Here is a 21773-nt window from a genome sequence, read left to right as displayed (position 1 = left end):
CACTGCAAAAACATGCCAAATTGTAAAGACCATCGAGGCTAGGAAGAAACAATAGCAACTAACGAGCAAAATAACCAACTAACATCATAATGACAGGATCAGATTCACACATAACAATATTAACGTTAAATGTAAATGGGCTAAATGCTCCAACCAAAAGACACAGACTGGCAAACTGGATAAGGAGTCAGGACCCATCAGTGTGCTGTATTCAGGAAACCCATCTCACGTGCAGAGACACACATAGACTCAAAATAAAGGGATGGAGGAAGATCTATCAAGCAACTGGAAAACAAAAAAAGGCAGGGGTTGCAATCCTAGTCTCTGATAAAATAGACTTTAAACCAACAAAGATCAAAAGAGACAAAGAAGGCCATTACATAATGGTAAAGGGATCAATTCAACAAGAAGAGCTAACTATCCTAAATATATATGCACCCAACACAGGAGCACCCAGATTCATAAAGCAAGTCCTCAGTGACCTACAAAGGGACTTAAACTCCCACACAATAATAATGGGAGATTTTAACACCCCACTGTCAACATTAGACAGATCAACGAGACAGAAAGTTAACAAGGATATCCAGGAATTGAACTCAGCTCTACATAAAGTGGACCTAATAGACATCTACAGAACTCTCCACCCCAAGTCAACAGAATATACATTTTTTTCAGCACCACACCACACCTATTCCAAAATTGACCACATAGTTGGAAGTAAAGCTCTCCTCAGCAAATGTAAAAGAACAGAAATTATAACAAACTGTCTCTCAGACCACAGTGCAATCAAACTAGAACTCAGGATTAAGAAATTCACTCAAAACCGCTCAACTACATGGAAACTGAACAACCTGCTCCTGAATGACTATTGGGTACATAATGAAATGAAGGCAGAAATAAAGATGTTCTTTGTTCTCGTTGGTTTCAAAGAACATCTTTATTTCTGCCTTCATTTCATTATGTACCCAATAGTCATTCAGGAGCAGGTTGTTCAGTTTCCATGTAGTTGAGCGGTTTTGAGTGAATTTCTTAATCCTGAGTTCTAGTTTGATTGCACTGTGGTCTGAGAGACAGTTTGTTATAATTTCTGTTCTTTTACATTTTCTGAGGAGTGTTTTACTTCCAACTATGTCGTCAATTTTGGAATAGGCGTGGTGTGGTGCTGAGAAGAATGTGTATTCTGTTGATTTGGGGTGGAGAGTTCTGTAGATGTCTATTAGGTCTGCTTGGTGCAGAGCTGAGTTCAGTTCCTGGATATCCTCAGGGATCTAGAACCAGAAATACCATTTGACCCAGCCATCCCATTACTGGGTGTGTAGCCAAAGGATTATAAAACATGCTGCTATAAAGACACATGCACACGTATGTTTATTGCGGCACTATTGACAATAGCAAAGACTTGGAACCAACCCAAATGTCCAACAATGATAGACTGGATTAAGAAAATGTGGCACATATACACCATGGAATACTATGCAGCCATAAAAAATGATGAGTTCATGTCCTTTGTAGGGACATGGATGAAGCTGGAAACCATCATTCTCAGCAAACTATCGCAAGGACAAAAAACCAAACACTACACGTCCTCACTCATAGGTGGGAATTGAATAATGAGAACACATGGACACAGGAAGGGGAACATCACACACTAGGGCCTGTTATGGGGTCAGGGGAGGGGGGTGGGATAGCATTAGGAGATATATCTAATGTTAAATGAGTTAATGGGTGCAGCACACCAACATGGCACATATATACATATGTAACAAACCTGCACGTTGTGCACATGTACCCTAAAACTTCAAGTATAATAAAAAAAGAATAAAATATATTTGAGAAGTTAAAAAAAAACAAAAACAAAAACAAAACAATTTCATCTTCCAAAATAAAATTTCCCATAAGTAGGTTTCTGTTTGTTAGCTCCTCCTAAGCATCCTGAGGCTGGAACCATTATTTATCTTGGACCTCACATGATGCAAGGCACTTAGTAGGTATTCAATATAAAAGCTGAATAGGCCAGGCATGGTGGCTCACGCTTGTAATCTCAGCACCTTGGGAGGCCAAGGCGAGTGGATCACGAGGTCAAGAAATCAAGATAATCCTGGCCAACATCCTGTCTCTACTAAAAATACAAAAATTAGCTGGGCATGGTGGCACACGCCTATAGTCCCAGCTACTTGGGAGGCTGAGGCGGGAGAATCGCTTGAACCTGGGAGGCAGAGGTTGCAATGATCCAAGATTGTGCCACTGCACTCCAGCCTGGCGACAGAGCGAGACTCCATTAAAAAAAAAAGTTGAAGAAATAATCAGAGGCCTTATTTAGATAGCTCAGACTACAGAGATCTACAGAGAAAAATAGTTGTTTGGGGGTTAGAGAGGGTATGTCTGGAAGGGTGCTTTGCAAAGCAATGAGGAAAAGAGCTGGAGAGGAGGCAGAAAGGTTCAGAAAGAGAGGTGGACAGGCCGGGCGCGGTGGCTCACGCTTGTAATCCCAGCACTTTGGGAGGCTGAGGCGGGCGGATCACGAGGTCAGGAGATCGAGACCACAGTGAAACCCCGTCTCTACTAAAAATACAAAAAATTAGCCGGGCGTGATGGCGGGCGCCTGTAGTCCCAGCTACTCGGAGAGGCTGAGGCAGGAGAATGGCGTGAACCCGGGAGGCAGAGCTGGCAGTTAGCCGAGATTGCGCCACTGCACTCCAGCCTGGGCGACAGAGCGAGACTCCGTCTCAAGAAAAAAAAAAAAGAAAGAGAGAGGTGGACAAGCAGCACCCTGATGCCTCTGGTTAGAGGCCAAGTGGCTGCTAGAAATTTCTCCCCGCAGAGATGAGTGGTCACCCTGGTTTATCACAAGGACAAGGCAGAGCAGTGTATTGGAAAGAACATGAGAACTAGAGTCAGAGAGTCCTGCGCTCAACTCTTGGCTTTGCCAAGGTTGCTGGGACAATCAGATTATTCACATAAAGGGCCCGCGGGCACAGCTGGAGCCCACAGGGCACAAGATGAAAGTCTTAGGTGAGCAGAGGGAACCCCTTCAATGTTCTGTTCTATGCAAATCCTCTCCTCCGTGCCACCCATACACAATCCTGTGATCAAGATAACCCTATATTTTGTTGTGAAATCAAGTCTATTTGCTTTTTCAATAAGTTTATTTTAGTCATAAAATACTACATCAGAGCAATTGCCATTAGACAGCCTAAATGCTTTTTGCAGGATGCTACATAATTAGGGTATTATGACCTCTGACTGACTGGATTTGACTGGAACATTCCCAGGGGAGCAGGATGCTGTAACTTCTTTACAATAAGGTTATGTTTTATATTTAAAAGACAAATATCTGCTGACCTCACTAGTCAGTGACCACAAAATGGGATCCCATTCATATTTATGACCAGTATAAATTGGTTACTTTTGGAATCTTCAAGCAGACCTTACAAACCAGTATATGCCCACAAACCAGTATGTTATCTGCAGCCACGATGAGGAAGTCACCTCCCACACACAATCCTCTCCTATTCCTGCACCTGCCGAAGCTGACACTGATGCTGTTGTCCACACAAATGTCATGATGGGCCAGTGTGTTGTGCTGCATGTTCCCAAAATGTTCCCAAAGCCACCAGTCCTTAGGGAGCCTGAACTGTGCTAGATTCCAAATAGAGGTAGAAAGATAAGGACTGCCTTTCCAAGCCAATGCTACTAATTTCCAGCCAGTCTCAGACACCACTCTGTTTGTATTTTAGGGTTTCAGAGTTGCTCATAAACATTTTGGTCAGGTCCTGACTCTCATCCAGAAACACAACTTCTACTGAAAGAAGTCTCATCAGTTTTGGCCCTTACTCTTCTAACTATAGGGACTCAACCCCAGTTTAGGGGCCACAGAAGACTTCACACCATTTCTTCACTCTTTCTTCTTCCTGCTGGTTCTTTCTCTTTTTTCCTCCTACAGTGACTGCAGAAATCCCCAGGTATATCAGTGGACACAAACAGTTATGGATTGCAGTGGTAAAGGGTGTTAACAACAGTGGTAGGGTCTGGGGCCAATTAATTCTAAGTAACTACTTGATGATGTTCAGTTCAGGGTGTTATGCAGGCAAAATACTCCAAAACCCCATGTCTCTACCTAAAAAAAGGCTGAAAATATGGCTACACCTACATTACCTGGTGAACGCAGTGGGAGCTTGTAGGGGGAGCAGTTAAGCCTTGGCATATTTAGGGCAGTCCCCTGGTTTTTCTTGTGCCCTTCTTGGAGTTTCTCTTGAGTTAAGCAGTACAGTGCTGGGATCACAGCAAAAGCTGGACAAAAGTTTGAATGGAGACACTGTGCATGCTAACAAATCTTGATTTGTTACAATCTATGCTAACAGATATAGGAATCTAAGAGGTCAAGGCTACAATGATCTGTGATCCTACCACCACAGTCCAGCCTGGGCAACAGAGTAGGACTCTGTCTTAACCTGGACCACCCTTGGATCTGAGTCTGGCTGTAATATGGAAAGGGTGCCAGCTGGTCAATGGCCATTCCAGATGCACAGCCCAAGGAGCTCCCAGGGAGTCTAAGCAATTGTTCTTCAGTGCTACAGAGGCAGTGTTTGCTAGCAGGCCAGCCAGCTTAACTGCAGGATCCTCTGCCCAACTAACCTGCTTGTAATGCCCTTCTCATAATAGAGCACTGGAAATGCTGTGTAAGAATGGGGATGTGTTGGCTGGGTGTGGTGGCTCATGCCTGTAATCCTAGCACTTTGGGAGGCTGAGGCAAGTGGATCACTTGAGTCCAGGAGTTCAAGACCAGCCTGGGCAACATGGCAAGAATCTGTCTCTACAAAAAAATACAATACAAAAATTAGCTGGGTGTGGTGGCTCGTGCCTGTAGTCCTAGCTACTTGGAAGGCTGAGGTGGCAGAAGGTAGAATTGCCTGAGCCTGGGAGGTCAAGGCTGCAGTGAGCTGTGATCCTGCCACCACACTCCAGCCTGGGCAACAGTTTGAGACTCTGTCTTAAAAAACAGGCAGGGTGCGGTGGCTTACACTTGTAATCCCAGCACTTTGGGAGGCCAAGGCAGGTGGATCACCTGAGGTCAGGAGCTCCAGACCAGCCTGGCCAACATGGTGAAACCCCGTCTCTATTAAAAATACGAAATGATTAGCTGGGTGTGGCGGTGGGTGCCTGTAATCCCAGCTACTCAGGAGGCTGAGGCAGGAGATTCGCTTGAACCTGGGAGGCGGAGGTTGCAGTGAGCTGAGATTGTGCCATTGTGCTCCAGCCTGAGCGATAAAAGCGAGACTCCTCCTAAAACAAAACAAAACAAAACAAAAACCAAACAAACAAAAAATGAGGATGTGAGCTTCACTGTCATGCAGATCATGCGAGCCTGGGTCAAATCTTGGCTCTGCTTCTTTACTAGCTGCAGGGCTTCCAGTTATTTACTGACTCCCTCTCAGGAGGGATTTCTTTGTAGAATGGAGTCAGTAATACCCGCCTCAGAGTGCTGTTGTAAAGGAGAGGGAGAAAAAGGCAGTCTGGCATTTAGCACAGTGCTCAGCATGCATGGTTTCTCAGTTCCCTTTCTTCTCGTATCACCAAGTCTTGACTCAATGCTCTGAGGAACCACACCAGGCTGCTGAAAGATTCTGAGTGTCTTTGGGAACCAGATCATTTCCGCAGTCACTTCCTAAGTGCCTAGACTGCATTAAATTATCATCATTTCATTTTGCTTGTGAGAACCACGTGAATGGCTTCTAATCAGATCACTCCTCAGGGCAGGATTAGACTAAGACCTTGTAGATCAGATCTGCACGTCCATGAAAGCACCATCCATTTTGCAAGAGACCCAGACTCTTCCTGTTTGCTGTAGATAAAGGTCCAGGACTTGCCTCTGTTGGAGTGACCTTCTCTTTACTATTTACAGGGTATCTGGGAGTTGGATTCCAAATGTGGGCTAGAGCAAGTAAGAAATCCCGTTGACTGGTGGAGAATAAGATGTAGCGGCCAGACTTAGGAATGAATCATTTATGAGCTCTAACCCCCATTTCTGTCTCTTGTTAAATGTTGCCTTTGCATAAGTTACTTAGCATTGGTTGGTGATTTTAATTTTATCTACAAAAATTTAATTTTATCTATAAAAATGGGATCCAATACACACTCTTGCAGGATTTTTGAGATATAAATAAATTAAGGTATGTGAAGCAGCCAGCACTGTGCTGGCACATTGGAGTGGCTGAATTAATAGCAGCATTGATTATTTCTACTGCTTACCAGAGACACCGCCAGCCACATAAATGGCCATTGCAACTGCCATTGAAAATCCAACATTGATAGTGATGACCCCTCCAAAACGTCCTCGACTGAGAATAGCTTGGGCAACAGAGCCGCATCCAAGGACCTGGAATGGGAGGAAAACTCAACAAGTAAATGGGCATGGCTACTGTCAAAAGTAATGGAAACTCACAGTAGCAAGTATTTTTAAAGCAAACTCGTGGATTGGGTTGCCCTGGGTTTTATACAAATCAAATTACAATGATTCAGCTATACACAGATAGCAAAATGGTGGACCCAAGGCTGCATTTGGCTTACAGATAGATGAGTTTTGCTGCGCCTGCACAATGCTCAGATTTTGCCTACATTTATAAATCAGGAAATTTCACACAATGATCTAGGTATCTGATTTTCTTTAAATTAAATTTTTTATTTTGAGATAATTATAGACCCACATGTGTTGTAAGAAAAGTCCCATGTACCTGTTACCCACTGGTTCCTTTTAATCAACCAGATCTGGTTATTCACAGTAGCAGTTGGGGATCCCTTTAAACAGTGCTTATGTCTTCCCAACTGGCTCACTTCACTGCCCTTCACTCATTTAGGTCACCCTCCTGGCCTCTGTAGGTATTTGAGTTTGACAGTTCTGTTCTTGTGGCTCCCAGTATAAAAGCAGGACCAGGCACACAAACCACTATACACACATCCAATAAAGGGGAAAGGCCATTTGTACCATGCATTAGAAAAAATGTCTGATGTGCAAGAAAACAAAGGAAAACCTTAGGGGGATAGATTTGGCAATCAGTACCCCCTTATTCTCATGTATTTTCTCCCTGATGGGGCTGTTGTTTCCTAGGGAGCAGAGGCTGCCAAACTCACTGCTTCTTGTATTCCCTGTGGCACCAAGCCCAGTGCTGTGCTGATAGTAAGCATTCTGCAAACAGTTGCACAATGAAGTACGATAGTGAGTCTTCCACGATCTTCAGCTGGTAGAGGATATTTTGGAGAATGAAATCCATATTGAGAAAGGTTTGCAATAAATATGTGATGGTACATCCAGTCAGTAGACTGCTAGTCTACTGAAAAAAATAGAAACAAACAAACAAACAAAAACAGAATAAAGGAGATCCGTGTACACCAAAGTGGAAAGATCCCCAAGGTATACTATTAAAATAAAAAAAGATGCAGAGCAGTGCTAAAACATGCTGCCAATTGTATTAAATACATTACATGCATTTCTTTTTATATACATGATCTCTCTCCATGAATACACAAGCAGCAGAAATGGGGTTAAACCCTAATGGGTCGGAGGGAGCGCATGACTGGGACAAAGATTGGAAGAGAACTTTTCACTGTATATCCTCTCTTTTTTTAAACCCATGTGTTTTCTAATTGTTTTTTTAAAATGGGCCCCACATACTCATTGAATAATCAGTTAAAACCATTTAATCACAGTCCATTAAAGAAATACTTGGTGAAGGACGGTTCTTGGGAAAGACAGAACAGTTGCATACAAGTTTGGTAGGAAAATGAGACAGCAAATGACCACCAGCTTTCACCATGCTGTAGTTTAAAAAGCTAGTGTGGCCCTGGAGGCATAAGTATAGAAATTACTAGATGATTACATGGAATCCAGTTGGGGTTTTATAACTAAAAAAGAGCAATTAACTTGAGGGAGGGCTTGGCATTGAGCAATACATATTATTCAGAGGCAGGAAAATAGAGCATATGAGGAAATATTTCAGAAACAAATATATTTTTGGAAAAAGAGATTAACAATGTGAAGGCTTTTTATGAGGAAGATAATAACCTACTGTTGTGTCTTTTCATAAAGAGCTGAAAATGGAAGGGTCTAAAACTAAAATATGAAAGGTTGCACAAAGACAGTTTTTTTTTACTATGATGAATTAATTCTAAACAGCTCCCTCAGGGCTCATTTGTGAGGTCCTTTAGAGGAAAATGAGTTATAAACAAGAGATATTTAATACATATAGAAAGTTTTCTCTGACAGCAGAGAAATTACATAGATGATGCTTTCATGTCTCTTCCAGTCCCCAGTTCTAAGATACATCCACTTGTCTTAGCAAGCAGAGAAAAGGTGGAGAGCTTTGTACCCTACACTGATGTTAAATATAGTTACAGCAAGAGCATGTCCCCTTTCTCTTTTCAAAAAAATCCCCTGAGTCCATTTTATAGCCTAACAATTTCACCTAGACTTGACGTTATTTTTTCTAGAATCCTTAACTACTATAATAACTGTCAGAATTAAAACCACATTGGCATATTTCTTTCATTTTAATGTAAATCCAATTAAATGCTCTGGGCACAACTTCCAGGTGAACTGACATTTTAGTAGTATCTCCTAAAATGAGGAATAAAACAACACTGACAGCTGAGATGACTTGATTTAGACAACCAGGGCTAAGAAGAGATGCAAAAGAGAGAGGCCAGTCCTGAGCTATTAATGCTTTCTAAATAAGCGTCTCCCCTCTTTTATGGTCCTGATGTACATGCACTTGTTTTAGTTTAGAGGGGACATAAAAGCTTTAAATGGCTCAAGTGGGTCCGTGGAGGCTTCTGCCTTGTCAAATTTCACTATGATTAATACTCCTCTCTTCCACTCTAGATGCTGAAATGGCTTTTCTTAGGAGGATAATCAATGCTGTGTGCTGCAGGAAATAGGAGAAGTGATGAGCAATGTGGGGACTTCAGTTGCCCTCATCAAAATCGCTGCTCAGAAGATTGGAGCCCAGATTTCCAGCATTGCATCTTAATTTAGAAATGTATTTATTGTAGCCTGAAAAGCAACGACGAAGCCAGGTAACTGCCTCCTGGTTTGTTCCCTTGACTGCCTCCTCTTGCCTGTATTCACAGCACCAGGACAGCAGACCATTGGCATTCTAATATATCATGGGCTGCTTGCTGGAGATCTGGCCACCCATTCTGGTTCTCTCCTTCTGTGTGTTCAGTATATTTTTTTTCCTCCAAAAATGAGAGAACTGTTTTTTATGGTATTGATGATAAAAAGGTCCATCGTGATTCCCTGAGCTCACCTTCAAGAACTGCCATACGTTTCCCTTCTTAGACTCAAAAAGAGCCCACTATCGTATCCACCATGGCTTGATTTTCTTGGTCCTCCCATCTAGAAAGCATTTTTAGGTCTGTCGTCCATTCAGATTCTTCTCAACAAACCTAATATTTCTCCCCTGAAGTTAAATTGTACTGTTTCTACTCTACAATAAGTACTTAGTTACCTTCCAAGTGCTTAATCTTGATTTCCTTGTCTAGAAAACAATCTCTTGGGTTCCTTTCCATATTAACATTGTGGATATTCTAATGTATCATGGTCTGTAATATGTGAGTCTTTTTGATTTTATTCTGTCCCCTTGGGTGTTCTGCTTCCTAAGTCCACCACCCATTCCTCCTCTGCAGGCCTACAGACTTTTAAGATTTCTTCTACCTTCTTGACAGGACCTAGCACTTGCTCAATCTAGCTGCCTCCTCAAGAAGAATTAGAAAAGTCACAAAACCATATAGGAGATAGAGGGAATGACAAAGCCATGGACACAATGAAGATCTAGCCTTCACTATGTCCTTCACTGTGTCTTCAAAGTTCCTCATTAATCTTTCATTCATGTTCTCTCAATAGCTTCACCAAGCCTTCTGTTCTCTCATCAGCACAACCCACCCATGTGTTCTGCACATAACACCACTTTCCAGTTGACTCAGCACCTATTAATGGATGTGAAGACCAATGGTAACTCAGAATGTCACACAAACTTTGTATTGCAGTTATCCAGCACTGAAGAATTCACCACCCCAAAACTTAGTGGCTTAAAATGATAACATTTATTTTGCTTATGAATCTGCAATTTGGGCGGGGTTTGGGGTGGCATGTCATCCCTGCTCTACTTGGTATCAAATGGAGTGGCTCAAAAAGTGGAACACTGGAATTATCTGAAAGCTTGCATATTCATGCATCTCATGGTTGATGTTGACTGTCCGCGGATACCTTAGCTGGAGCTTACAAATGGCTTCTCTGGGGGGCCTGGCTTCTTTACAATATGGTGGCTGCGTTCCAAGACTGAGCATCATATAGGATCCAGAGACCGTGCTCTTAAACCCTGCACCATGCCATCTCTCAGTTATACCATTTTGCTGGTTCTGTACTTGATAGCACACAGAAGCCATGTGATACAGGCATTCTCCCTACAACACCCTAAATGGGTGTTCACCTAACCCATATTGGATCACCTTTAAGGATAGGGAGCTCATTACCACATTAGGCAGCCTGTTCTGTATACTTTTTATTGTTCCCGTGGTTGAGCATCCTTCCTTACACGAAGTTGGAGGTTTCCTTCCTGAAACTTCTGTCCATTAGCCCCAGGCATACTGTTGCAACCAAAGAGAATAAGCCTTTCACATACCAGGCATTGAGATAAGTGGAGGGGCATAATGCCCTCCCTGGGTTCTCTCTTCCTTTGGATACTTGTCCCTTCATCTTTGATCTCTGCGTCTCCTCGGACTCCCAGTGAGTCTCACCTGGGTAAGCTCTACGTTGTCAGTGTCCCTCTTAAAACACAGAGCCCAGAAATGGACACAGTCTTCCCATATTTGTGTATCACATTATGACATGGTAATTAACCCTGTATCTTCTGACTCATGGCTTCTATTGCCATCTGGTGGGACATTTAGCCATGGAATGTTATTTAACTGTTTACATATTTATGCCTGATTTTCTCAATTTTATAAGAAGATTTTCAAGATAATATGCTGAACTTTTTTTGTCTCTGTAACAGCTTCTAGTAGATTGGATGTAATTGAATAGCAGATCCTAGGTATTATTTCTAGGGATGATGCTTGTTGGCAGTGTAAATGAACATGTTATTTCTCATTCTTAGCTTGCTTATATATTAAAGGGGAATAATGATATGTGCCAGATTTGAATCATATGGCTTTTTGATAAAGAATCAAATGAGATAACATTTGGCAATATTTAAACAACAAAGAGAAATAAGGGTAGGATATTATTGTTTATAGTATAAACTCAAAAATTCCAGTTTAGGGCGAATAGGTTAAGAAAGCAGACCCATGAACTTAACTGCTAACTTGCTGCCTGGCAATAAAAACAGGGGAGAAAAGACATCTATAACAGAAATACATCTAGTTGAAATACTTGCTGTTTCATTCCTAGTCATGGGATTTAATTTTGGTGACAGAGGGAAAGTGGGAAGCTGATAAGATCTTCAAGTTGTTTTGACTATTAGTGATTACTCTCCAAAGATGGGCCATTTCATAATTGGCAGGATTTTAGTGCTTTTTGTAGGAAAGCAATGCTAGAAAATAGAAAGATAAATGCTTTTTTTTACTATCAGTTTCCATATATGGAAGAAGGAAAAGACTTTCATTGGAAAAGGAAGAAAGACATTTGAAAGGCAGAATTCCTACAAAACATTGATTGGTGGGAATTCCCCCAGTCATTCCTGATTACCCAGAGCAAAAATTCTGGAATTATTAATACCTGTTATTACTTCCCTTTCTCTCCCTTGGCCACCCATAGTCCGTCATTCCCATATCTTGCAGAGCCTTCATCTGCAGCCTCCAATCAGTGTCCCAGCCTCCAATCAGTGTCCCCACCTCCAATCTCTCCCCATCCAGAGACCATGCCAGATGAAGCATCACACACCACCTCCCCACTGCTCAGGAAATGTCAGCCCAGAGTCCTCAAGCTGGTACTCAGGGCTCTCCATTGCCTTACGTCATGATTCCCAGCCACCTTCCTTTCCAGTATTCTTTAGCACAGATCTTCTGCATCAGCCAGGCTGACATCCTAGTCACTTGGAGCCCTTTGAGCTGATGACACTTATTTTCATCTCTGCACATCTGCTATGCTGCACTTTTTAGAAGAAACACCCTTTCCTGGCACCTTCCCAACTAAACCCAATCTATTCTTAATGATGAGCTGAAATCCTGCTTTCTCTATAGGACTTTCTCTGACAACAGAAGCCCTCATTGGCTTCCTGTGCCTACTCTATCACGTCTGCACTTTGCCATTTTATTATATACCTGCCACCTTGTCTTGTGGCACCAACCCCCACCCTCCAAAAACTATAATGTCCACCAGGGAAGTACATTTTTTTTCAGGTTAATTGGAGAAAAACCATACAAATTTATTTAACATGTATACATGGGGAGAACCACAGAGTGATTACACTAATTCTTCATATTCCATGCTTAAATAATAATATTTGATGAAAGATATTAAAATACCTAAACTTAAGCAAGGCACAAAAAAAAAAACCATTTCCCTGCTTTCAAGAAAAAGCAGGAAAAGATAAAAAATTTAGTTTCGCCTATCCATCTGATAAGGGATTAATAACTGGAATATATAAGGAGCTCAAACAAATCAACAGCAAACAAACAAACAAAATCCAAATAATCTGATTTTAAAATGGGCAAAAGATCTGAGTAGTCATTTCTCAGAAGACGTACAGTGGCCAACAGGCATGTGAAAAAAAATTCTCAAACATCATTAACCATCAGAGAAATGCAAATCAAAACCACAATGAGATAGCATCTCACCCCAGTTAAAACAGCTTTTATCAAAAAGACAGGGAATAAGGGATGTGGAGAAAGAGGAACCTTTATACACTGTTGGTGGGAATGTAAACTAGTATAGCCACTATGGAAAATAGTGTGGAGGTTCCACAGAAAACTAAAAACAGAACTGCCATATGATTCAGCAGTTTCAATACTGGGCATGTATCCAAAAGAAATAAAATCAATATGTTGAAGAGCTATCTGCACTCTCATGTTTACTACAGCACTATTCACAATAGCCAAAATATGGAATCAACCTAAATGCCCACAAACCAGGTTAATGGATAAAGAAAATGTGGCATATATACACAATGAAACATTATTCAACCATAAAGAAGAATGAAATCTTGTCATTTGTAGCAATGTGAATGGAACTGGAGGTCATTATGTTAAGTGAAATAAGCCAGGCATAGAAAGACAGACATCAAATGTTCTCACTTTTATGTGAAAGCTAAAAAAGTGGATCTCATGAAGGCAGAGAGTAGATGGGTAGTTACTAGAGGTCAAGAAAGGTCAGAGGAATGAAGAAACGTTGATTAATAGTAAAAATGTACAGTTTGATAGAAGAAATAAGACCTAGTGCTTCAAAGATTAGTAACATGACTATAGTTAACAACAATCTATTGTATATTTCAAGGTCACCAGAAGAAAATAATTTGAATATTCCTAGCAGAATGAAAAGACAAATATTTAAGGCAATGGATCACCCAGTCACACTGATTTGATTTTTATACATTATATGAATGTATTAAAATGTCCCATATACCCCCAAAATATGTACATCTGTTATGTATGAATAAAAAAAGAAAAGCAGGAAACAAAACTACCCTGAATAATGCTCCTTTAAACAATGTGGAAATGATAAATAAATGGGAATCTTACTAAAAAAAAAAACCCACTTAATTTGGGGGTAGGATATGAAATGTGAAAAGTGGGAGGTATAATTTCTAAGAAATACCAAGTGGGACTGCTGGGCAGTTCTCAACTGAGCCATGACCCCTATGACAAGCTGTTTATTGGACACAATGTAAAACCTGACATGGTGAAGTGATTATCACAAGCTGAAATGCTGGGAACAGAGAGAAGGAACCATCAGCCCACAGGTTTATTGCATGTAACCCTTCTCAAATCTCTTGTATATTTATTATGTCCTTTAAAGTGTAAAACAAGATAGTCCTAGCAGAATACATGGTGCATAACAGACACTCAATAAATATTTGTTCAGTGAGTATGTAAGAACTGAGCCCTTTCAGAAAAGCAGTAGTTAATGAAGTTTAGGAATTCCGTAGTGAAGTGTTTGTGAATGCAGGCAACCTGGGGCCAGGGACCACCAGGGAACCTTAGAATTACCGCAAGAGGTCTGTGATTCCTTGTGTGCATCATACATTGTCCAAAAATGGAAAAAATAACATGTCTTCTATCTACCTTTTGTGATCTTGTATTTTCAGAATTAATGAATACTAAAAGACTGTTGTAGTGTATAGAGTTCTTGAAAATTTTTGAAGTTAAAAGGATCTCCTTGGGAAAGATTGTCATGGGCTTTGGAATAAATACTGTACAAAAAGTTTACCATCATGACTCATCTGTTTAGGGTTGTGTGAATAAAGGAATACTAGCTACCCTCTATTTAGTTCATTCTTAGTGCCAGGTTGCACACTAAGTGCTTTACGTGTATTCCTTTATCACTATCCCATTATTAACTTAATAGTTATAACATTCTGGGAGGTAAGTAGTATTATCTCCATCTCATGGATGAGCAAATTGAGACTGAGAAAGATCAAAGCAACTTGCCTAATTTTACATCATTGTAAGGAGACAGAACCAGGATTTGATCACAGGTCTGTTTTAGTCAGAGGCCCGAACTTTTAGCCGTCACACACTGGATGGAACAAGAGGTCATCAGATGCAACCGATGCCCCCAAGAATCCATGGAAATCTTCAGGGAGGATACTAGGTTTTCCATAGGATGTGGAATAGGGGCATTGGTTTTTCTATCTGCACGTTGAAAGCAAAGGGCTGTCTGGGAAGGTGAGGACTTGAAGACCCCAGGTAGCAGCCATCTGTTCCCAATCTATCCAGTATAAATGGCCTCGTTGTAAACCAGATGTGTCAGTCCAAAGAGAAAGGGCTGAGGCTGAAGCTATTTGTCTCCTTATCATTCCTGGTCTTTGCCAGGACAAGTGCTTTTCTGGTAACAGTAAGTATGGTCACCCTAGTTCAGAAAATATACAACACTTGTGCTTTGTCATCAAAGCTTCTCAGGGACCTAGAAAAGAAAATCCTTTTCAGCTCCAATTTCCCTTCCTTTCTCAGAGATGACTGAGATATTTTGGTGATTACCTCCAGCTTTTTCAATTTATGCAAAATTGATTTTCTCGATTTCTGCTCACTTGATTTCTAGCTCCCCCTGCACAGACAACTTCCGTTAGATGATCAAACGCCCACCAGTAGGAAACTCGAGTGAAAAGTAGAGTTAAACCCTTTCCTCTCTTGTTCTCTCTCTCACTCTCCTCTCCTCATAGTATCTTCCAATTTTGTGGTTATCAATGCACACTCCCCACTAATGCTGACCAAACATGCCTAATACTGGAAGTGAGTATGGGCCTAGATGGGGCCTTTTCCACATGGATGAGCCATGCCCAACAGCCGCATGGGTTTCTGTGGTACTGGTCAGCATTTGGGGGCACTAACCAGGGAGTTGAACAATTTCTCCCACTCCCACCTGCCTCCTTTATGACATTTTATTTTGCTAAAGTCAAACAAGTAAGCCAGGTGGACATTCTAAAATGCCCCAATACCTCCAAGTCTCACCCAGCTGGTATGTATTCGTTATTGTTCTTTCAAAGACTTTTCTGGGAAGCAAATCCAGTGGTGCCAGTTCAGGGCACATTTGCTCCATGCTATGTGAACAGCAATATGACCCAAGAACATGAGTTCTCTGTGACTGCTTCACCTCGTACCCTGCTGCAGGTCTTCTTGGATATAGGAAGGGAACACATTTAAATTATTAAACAAAAATACCCTCAAGTAGGTAATTTGTCATTAAATGATGCAAATATTTATAAAAACAGAAGTAAGCATTAAAAGAGCATATCTGTGGCAATACATTTTAAATAAACAGATCTGTGTGTGTATATGCACACATATATGTGTTTGTACACATGTATATATGTGATATGTATCCTCTCATTTAGTCCCCTTTAGGAGGAGGAAAGCACTCCCGTTTCCATCTAAGGAAACCTTTGGACAAAGAAATTAAGTAATTTTCCTGAGGATATATGTAGGGTAAGCGCACCTGAGAGCATTAACTTAAGCCTACCCTTAGACTGATCCTGTATGGCAGATGCACCTGAATGTTCCGAGCTAGGGAATCTGGAAGTGGCCATCCTAGAGATTCGTTCCCTATCTGTGATAAACATCTGAACCCTGGCCAGTTCTATGCAACGTGGGCCGTACAGGGGATTGAGGCCCTGAATTTTGAGTTAAATGAAGGTTGCCAGGTGAAGGTCATTAAGAGGAGGGTGTTAAGTGAAAATGCTATATAAACTGCATGCTGTTTACAGGGGATTGCAGTTTTCCTGCCCAGTCTGTGGTCACTGGGCCGCGAGGTTACGTCCATGTTGACAAGGAGTTTCTTGACTGAAATGTGCTATGTTCGATGAATGATTTAGTGTACTATATAATATTAAGGATTTTTAGTACGGGTTGATATTTGTGTTGGCTAGTTTGAGTTGTACGGTTGATATGGTGAATGTGTTATAGTTGATTAGGGGATTGTTAATACGTGGTTATATGTATGTGGATTATATTCTTGATGTACTTTAATGTATTAATGTACTACATATGATTAAACAATTATAGTACAATATATTATTCATGGGATTAACAGTAGTGCATGAAGTATATAAAAGCACTAATGTATTAGTATTAGTTCGTTAATACTGACATAGTAGTTAAAGTGTGTGCTGAAAAAAGCACAGAGAGTAGTTTAATTAGAATTTCAGCTTGGGTGTTGACAGTGAAGCAGAAGTGCTTTTTCCCTGAGTTGTCCTGGGGAGGGAATTCCCCATTGCTGGTTTACAAGACCAGAGTATTGAGTTATACTACAAAGGCAGTTTCATTTGAGTAATTTGTTTTCAATTAGGGCGGTAATTGGTATAAGGTGAAGATAGTCGAGAAGTGCATAATGGATGTTGTTTGTCTGATGATAAGAAAAGGGTAGTCGTCTGGCTGCCCTCCGATTCATGTGAGTGTGAGACTAGTGGACAGAATACTATGCTTTGTTCTTTAGACATGTGAGGTATAGGAATAACTGCTAGAATAAGAATGGAAGATATAAGGGCCAGTACACCTCCTAGTTTATTAGGGATGGATCATAAGATTGCATATGCAAATAAAAAGTATCACTGGTTTAATGTGGGGCGAGGTATTGAGGGGGTTGGCTAAAGTGTAATTATCTGGGTAGCTCAGGAGATCAGGTGAAAATAGTACTAGAATTATTACAATTATTAGGAAGAGGAGGAGGAGAATTAGGCCTAGAATATCTTTGATTGTGTAGTAAGGGTGGAAAGTGATTTTGTCAGGGTCTGATGAGATCCCTGAAGGGGTTATTAGATCCTGTTTCATGTAAGAACAAAAGGTGAACAGTCGCTAAAGCTGCAATGATGAAAGGTAAGATAAAATGGAAGGCAAAAAATCGTGTAAGGGTGGCTTTGTCTACTGAAAATCCACCTCAGATTGATCGCACAAGGTCAGTTCTAATATATGGAATGGCTGATAGTAGGTTTGTAAAAACTCAGAATATTTGGCCTCATGGGAGTATGTAACCTATAAATGCTATCGCTATGGTCATGAGTAGCAGGATAATACCAATATTTCAGGTTTCTAGAAATATAAATGACCCATATTATAAGCCTTGGCCAACGTGCAGGAAGAGGCAGGTGAAAAGTATTGAAGTGCCGTTAGCATGAAGATAGCGAATTATTCAGCCGTAGTTTACATCTCGGCTGATATTGGCGATTGAAAAGAAGGCAGTTAAGTGATCTGATGTGTAGTGTATGGCCAGAAATAATCCAGTAGTGATTTGGAGAATTAAGCAGGCACAAATAAGTGAGCCAAAGTTTCATCATGTAGAAATGTTGGATGGTGTGGGAAGATCAATGAATGAATGATTAATAATTTTTATTAGCAGGTGAGTTGTGCGCATTTTGGTCATTAGTGTTCTTACAGTTGAAATACAATGATGGTTTTTCATACTGTTAGTAATGGTTATAGTCCATGTAGGAATAATGGCTTATGCTTTATTTTTATTAAGTATTCTTTTAGTTATAGGGTTTGCAGGTTTTTCTTCGAAACTGTCTCCTACTTATGGGGGGGGGCTAGGATTAATTATCAGTGATGCTGTGGGTTGTGGTATTGTGTTGAATTTTGGTGGGACTTTCGTGGGGTTAATAGCCTTTAATTTATTTGGGTGGTATAATGGTTGTTTTTGCTTATACTGCGGCAATGGCTATTGAGGAATATCCTGAAACATGAGGGTCAAGTATTGACATTTGAGGGGCTTTATTATTCGGATTATTAATAGAGTTGGTGTTAATTTGGTGAATGACTGAGTATGATGGGATGGTCATTATAATTAATTTTAATAGCGTACAGAGTTGCATAATTTTTGAGGGTGAGGGGGTGAGGTGGTTGCGTGAGGATTCTGTCGGTGCAGCTCCTTTGTAAAGTTATGGGTATTGGTGGTAATTGCTGGTTGAACGTTATTTGTTAGTATTTATGTTGCACTTGAAGTTACTCAGGGTGATGATTAGGTAATTAAGATTAGAGTTAGAAGAGGTAAAATAAAAAAGGAGAGGAAATACAGTTTCATTAGGCCTTTTGGGGCAGATATGGTAATGGAGGCTGATATTTGAGTTTGTGAAATGGTTTTTGGTATGGACTTTCCTAATCAAATTATGTCTAGTAGAAGTGAGGCCAGATTTTGGCTTGTAAATAGGCTTGAGTGGGGGGAGCTGTATGGTGGATGGTGGCTGAGTAAAAACCTAGTATATTGGAGAAGTTAAATGTCTGTAATTGATACTTTAGCTTAAGGCTATTAGTTATAATATTTAGTTCTATTGCTAGTAAGAGGCCTAAGGTGGTCACACCTAGGGCTGTGAGTTTTAGGTGAAGTGGCATAGCTGTTTAGGGGGATGAAGTGGGAACGATATTTTTGGTAATGAGGAATCCAGCGAAGATACTGCCGATTATTAGGCGTTCAGTTGGGTTAATTAGAAAAGGGGTTTTTGTTAATAATAATCAGTTGTGAAGCGAGGTTGTCCTATCAGAGCGAAGAAAATAATTTGGGTACTATAGACAGCTGTTAGGGAGGTTGCACTAAGAGTAATAGAAACGGCTCAGGCGTTGGTATATGATGTGTTTGCAGTTTCAATAATGAGGTCTTTAGAATAAAAGCCTGTGACGAAAGGCATACCTGTAAGTGCGAGGCTGCCAATGACAAGGGAGGAGGAAGTCAGGAGTAGAGTCTTGAATAGTCCTCCTATTTTTCAGATGTCTTGTTCATCATTGAGATTATGGATGGTGGATCCTGAACATATATAGCTTTTAAAAAGGCGTGGGTGCAGATATAAAGAAATGCTAGGTGTGATTAATACCAATTGTGACTGTTATAAGGCCTAGTTGGCTTGAGGTGGAGAATGCTATGATTTTTTTATGTCATTTTGTGTTAGAGCACAAATTGCTGTTAATAATGTGGTCATGCCCCTACACATAATGTAAAGGTTTGGATTCATAGATTATTTTCTATTAAAGGGTAGAAGCAGATAAGTAGAAAAACTGCACAACTGTAGCGCTGGAGTGGAGTAGGGCTGAAACTGGGGTTGGGCCTTCTACAGTGGAAGGAAGTCAGGGATGAAGGCCAAATTGAGCTGACTTTCCTGCTGCTGCCAGGAGAATGCTAATTAGTGGAAAGGAATTGGGGGTAAGATTTAGAATAAATATTTGTTGAAGCTGTCATGTGTTGGAAAATAAGAGGAATCATGCTATAGCTAAAATAAAGCCAATATCGCCAATCGTTTATACAGGACCATTTGGAGGGCTGCTGTATTAGCATCTGCTTGGCCATATCATCAGCCAATTAGTAAAAAAGACACAATTCCCACACCTTCTCATCCAATAAAAAGTTGGAAGAGGTTATTCGTGGTAACTAGAATTAATATTATGCTGAGGAAAATGAGTAAATATTTGAAAGATTGATTAGTATTAGCGTTTGAGTTTATATATTATATTGAGAACTCTACAATAGATCAGGTAATAAATAGTGCTACTGGGATAAACATTGTGGAAAAGTAGTCTAGTTTGAAGCTTAGTGAGAGCTGAAGAGTTTGAATTGTTATTCACTGTCAGGTTGAGATAATTGTTTCTTGATCTATGAAAATGTATATTGTTACAGGGATGAGGCTAATAATAAAGACACATGCAATAGATATTTTTACATAGTATGGGTATCAATCTTTTTTTCAGGGGTTGGCTAAGGTAGTAATAATTGGTAAGATTAAGGGAATTAGTGTTTTTATAATAGTGGTATAATACATGTTTGTTACTTTTACTTGGAGTTGCACCAATATTTTTGGTTCCTAAGACCAATGGGTAGCTCTTATCCTTTAAAAGTTGAGAAAGCCATGTTATTAGGGATGGGAGCATGAGTTAGCAGTTCTTGCATACTTTCTCAGTAGATAAAGTGCAGGCTTCTATTATTAGATCCACAATCTAATGTTTTGGTTAAACTATATTTACAGTATGCAAACCCCATAATAATCTTAGGGTTTAAGGATAATAGAAAGATAGGTGCAAGGTATATGAGTAGTAGTGTATTTTCTTGTGTAAACGAGGGTTAAATACTGTTAATGTAATATACAAGTGTCCCTCGTTGTGTTGTGATTAGTATATGTAGGGAGTAAAGATCTGTAATTAGTATATTAAGTCTTATAAGCATAATGGTGATGTTTGATCAAGAGAATAAAGCCATAGTAATGAAGAGTTCTCCTATTAAATTTATAGTAGGGGGAAAGGCAAGTTTAGTAAGACTTGCTAAAAGTCATCAAGAGGCTGTTAGTGGAAGCAGTGTTTGAAGGCCTCAGATAAGTAATATAATTTGGCTGTAGACTTGCTTGTAGTTCAAATTTGCTAGGCAGAATAGTAAAGATGAAGTGACTCCATGGGCAATTATAAGGGTGACTGCACCTTTAAAGCTTCAAGGCGTTCAAATGAGAATAGCCATAATAACAAGTGCTATATGGCTTACGGAGGAATATGTGATAAGTGATTTTAAGTCCGTTTGTCATAAACAAATAGAGCTTGTCATAAACAAATAGAGCTTGTCATAACTATTTCCCATAAGGATAATATGAGGAAGGGGCAGGCTTTATATATTCTGTTAGGGGGTTGAGGATAAGGGTAAGCTGCATAATACCATAGCCACCTAGCTTTAGGAGTACCTCTGCAAGTACTATTGAGCCAGCAATAGGGGCTTCCACATGGGCTTTGGGGAGTCATAGGTGAAGTCCATATAGAGGTATTTTTACTAAGAGAGTCATATTACATGTAAGTCATATAAGATTATTAGATCAGGAATTTAATAGTTCTTGGGTGGTAAATATTATTATTATTATTATGTTTAGTGAACCCAAGGTATTCTGAGTATGGGCAAGTGTGATAAGTAGGGGAAGAGAACTATTACAGAGTTTTTTCGGTGGGAGTGACTCATTGGAAAGGTGATGTTGGCTTGCTAGAATTACAAGAGGTAATAGTCAGGTTGTTAAGATTAGAAGGGGCGATGTTAGTGAGTCAGAAGAGAAAGTGAGAAGTTAGATGAATCACATTTAATTGGGTAAGATACAGTAATGAGGCTGATGAATAGGTTG

General features: G+C 40.3%; 1 protein-coding gene across 7 annotated transcripts in view; it reads right to left on the bottom strand.

Annotated features, from left to right (window-relative positions):
• LOC116463520 (aquaporin-9) overlaps nt 1-21773 on the bottom strand; it is a 74487-nt gene that overhangs the window by 21910 nt on the left and 30804 nt on the right. For all 7 annotated transcript variants that reach the window (XM_058434693.1, XM_058434694.1, XM_058434695.1 and 4 more), the window contains one exon: nt 6250-6376. In XM_058434693.1, the coding sequence (XP_058290676.1) occupies nt 6250-6292 (43 nt within the window). In that variant the 5' untranslated portion in view covers nt 6293-6376. The remainder of the gene's footprint in view (nt 1-6249; nt 6377-21773) is intronic.

This window comes from Hylobates moloch, unplaced genomic scaffold, assembly GCF_009828535.3.
Source record: "Hylobates moloch isolate HMO894 unplaced genomic scaffold, HMol_V3 SCAFFOLD_40, whole genome shotgun sequence".
In the NCBI taxonomy this organism is placed as follows: Eukaryota; Metazoa; Chordata; class Mammalia; order Primates; family Hylobatidae; genus Hylobates; species Hylobates moloch.
The sequence above is the reverse complement of the archived record's forward strand: the minus strand, read 5'-3'. Positions and strand labels throughout refer to the sequence as shown.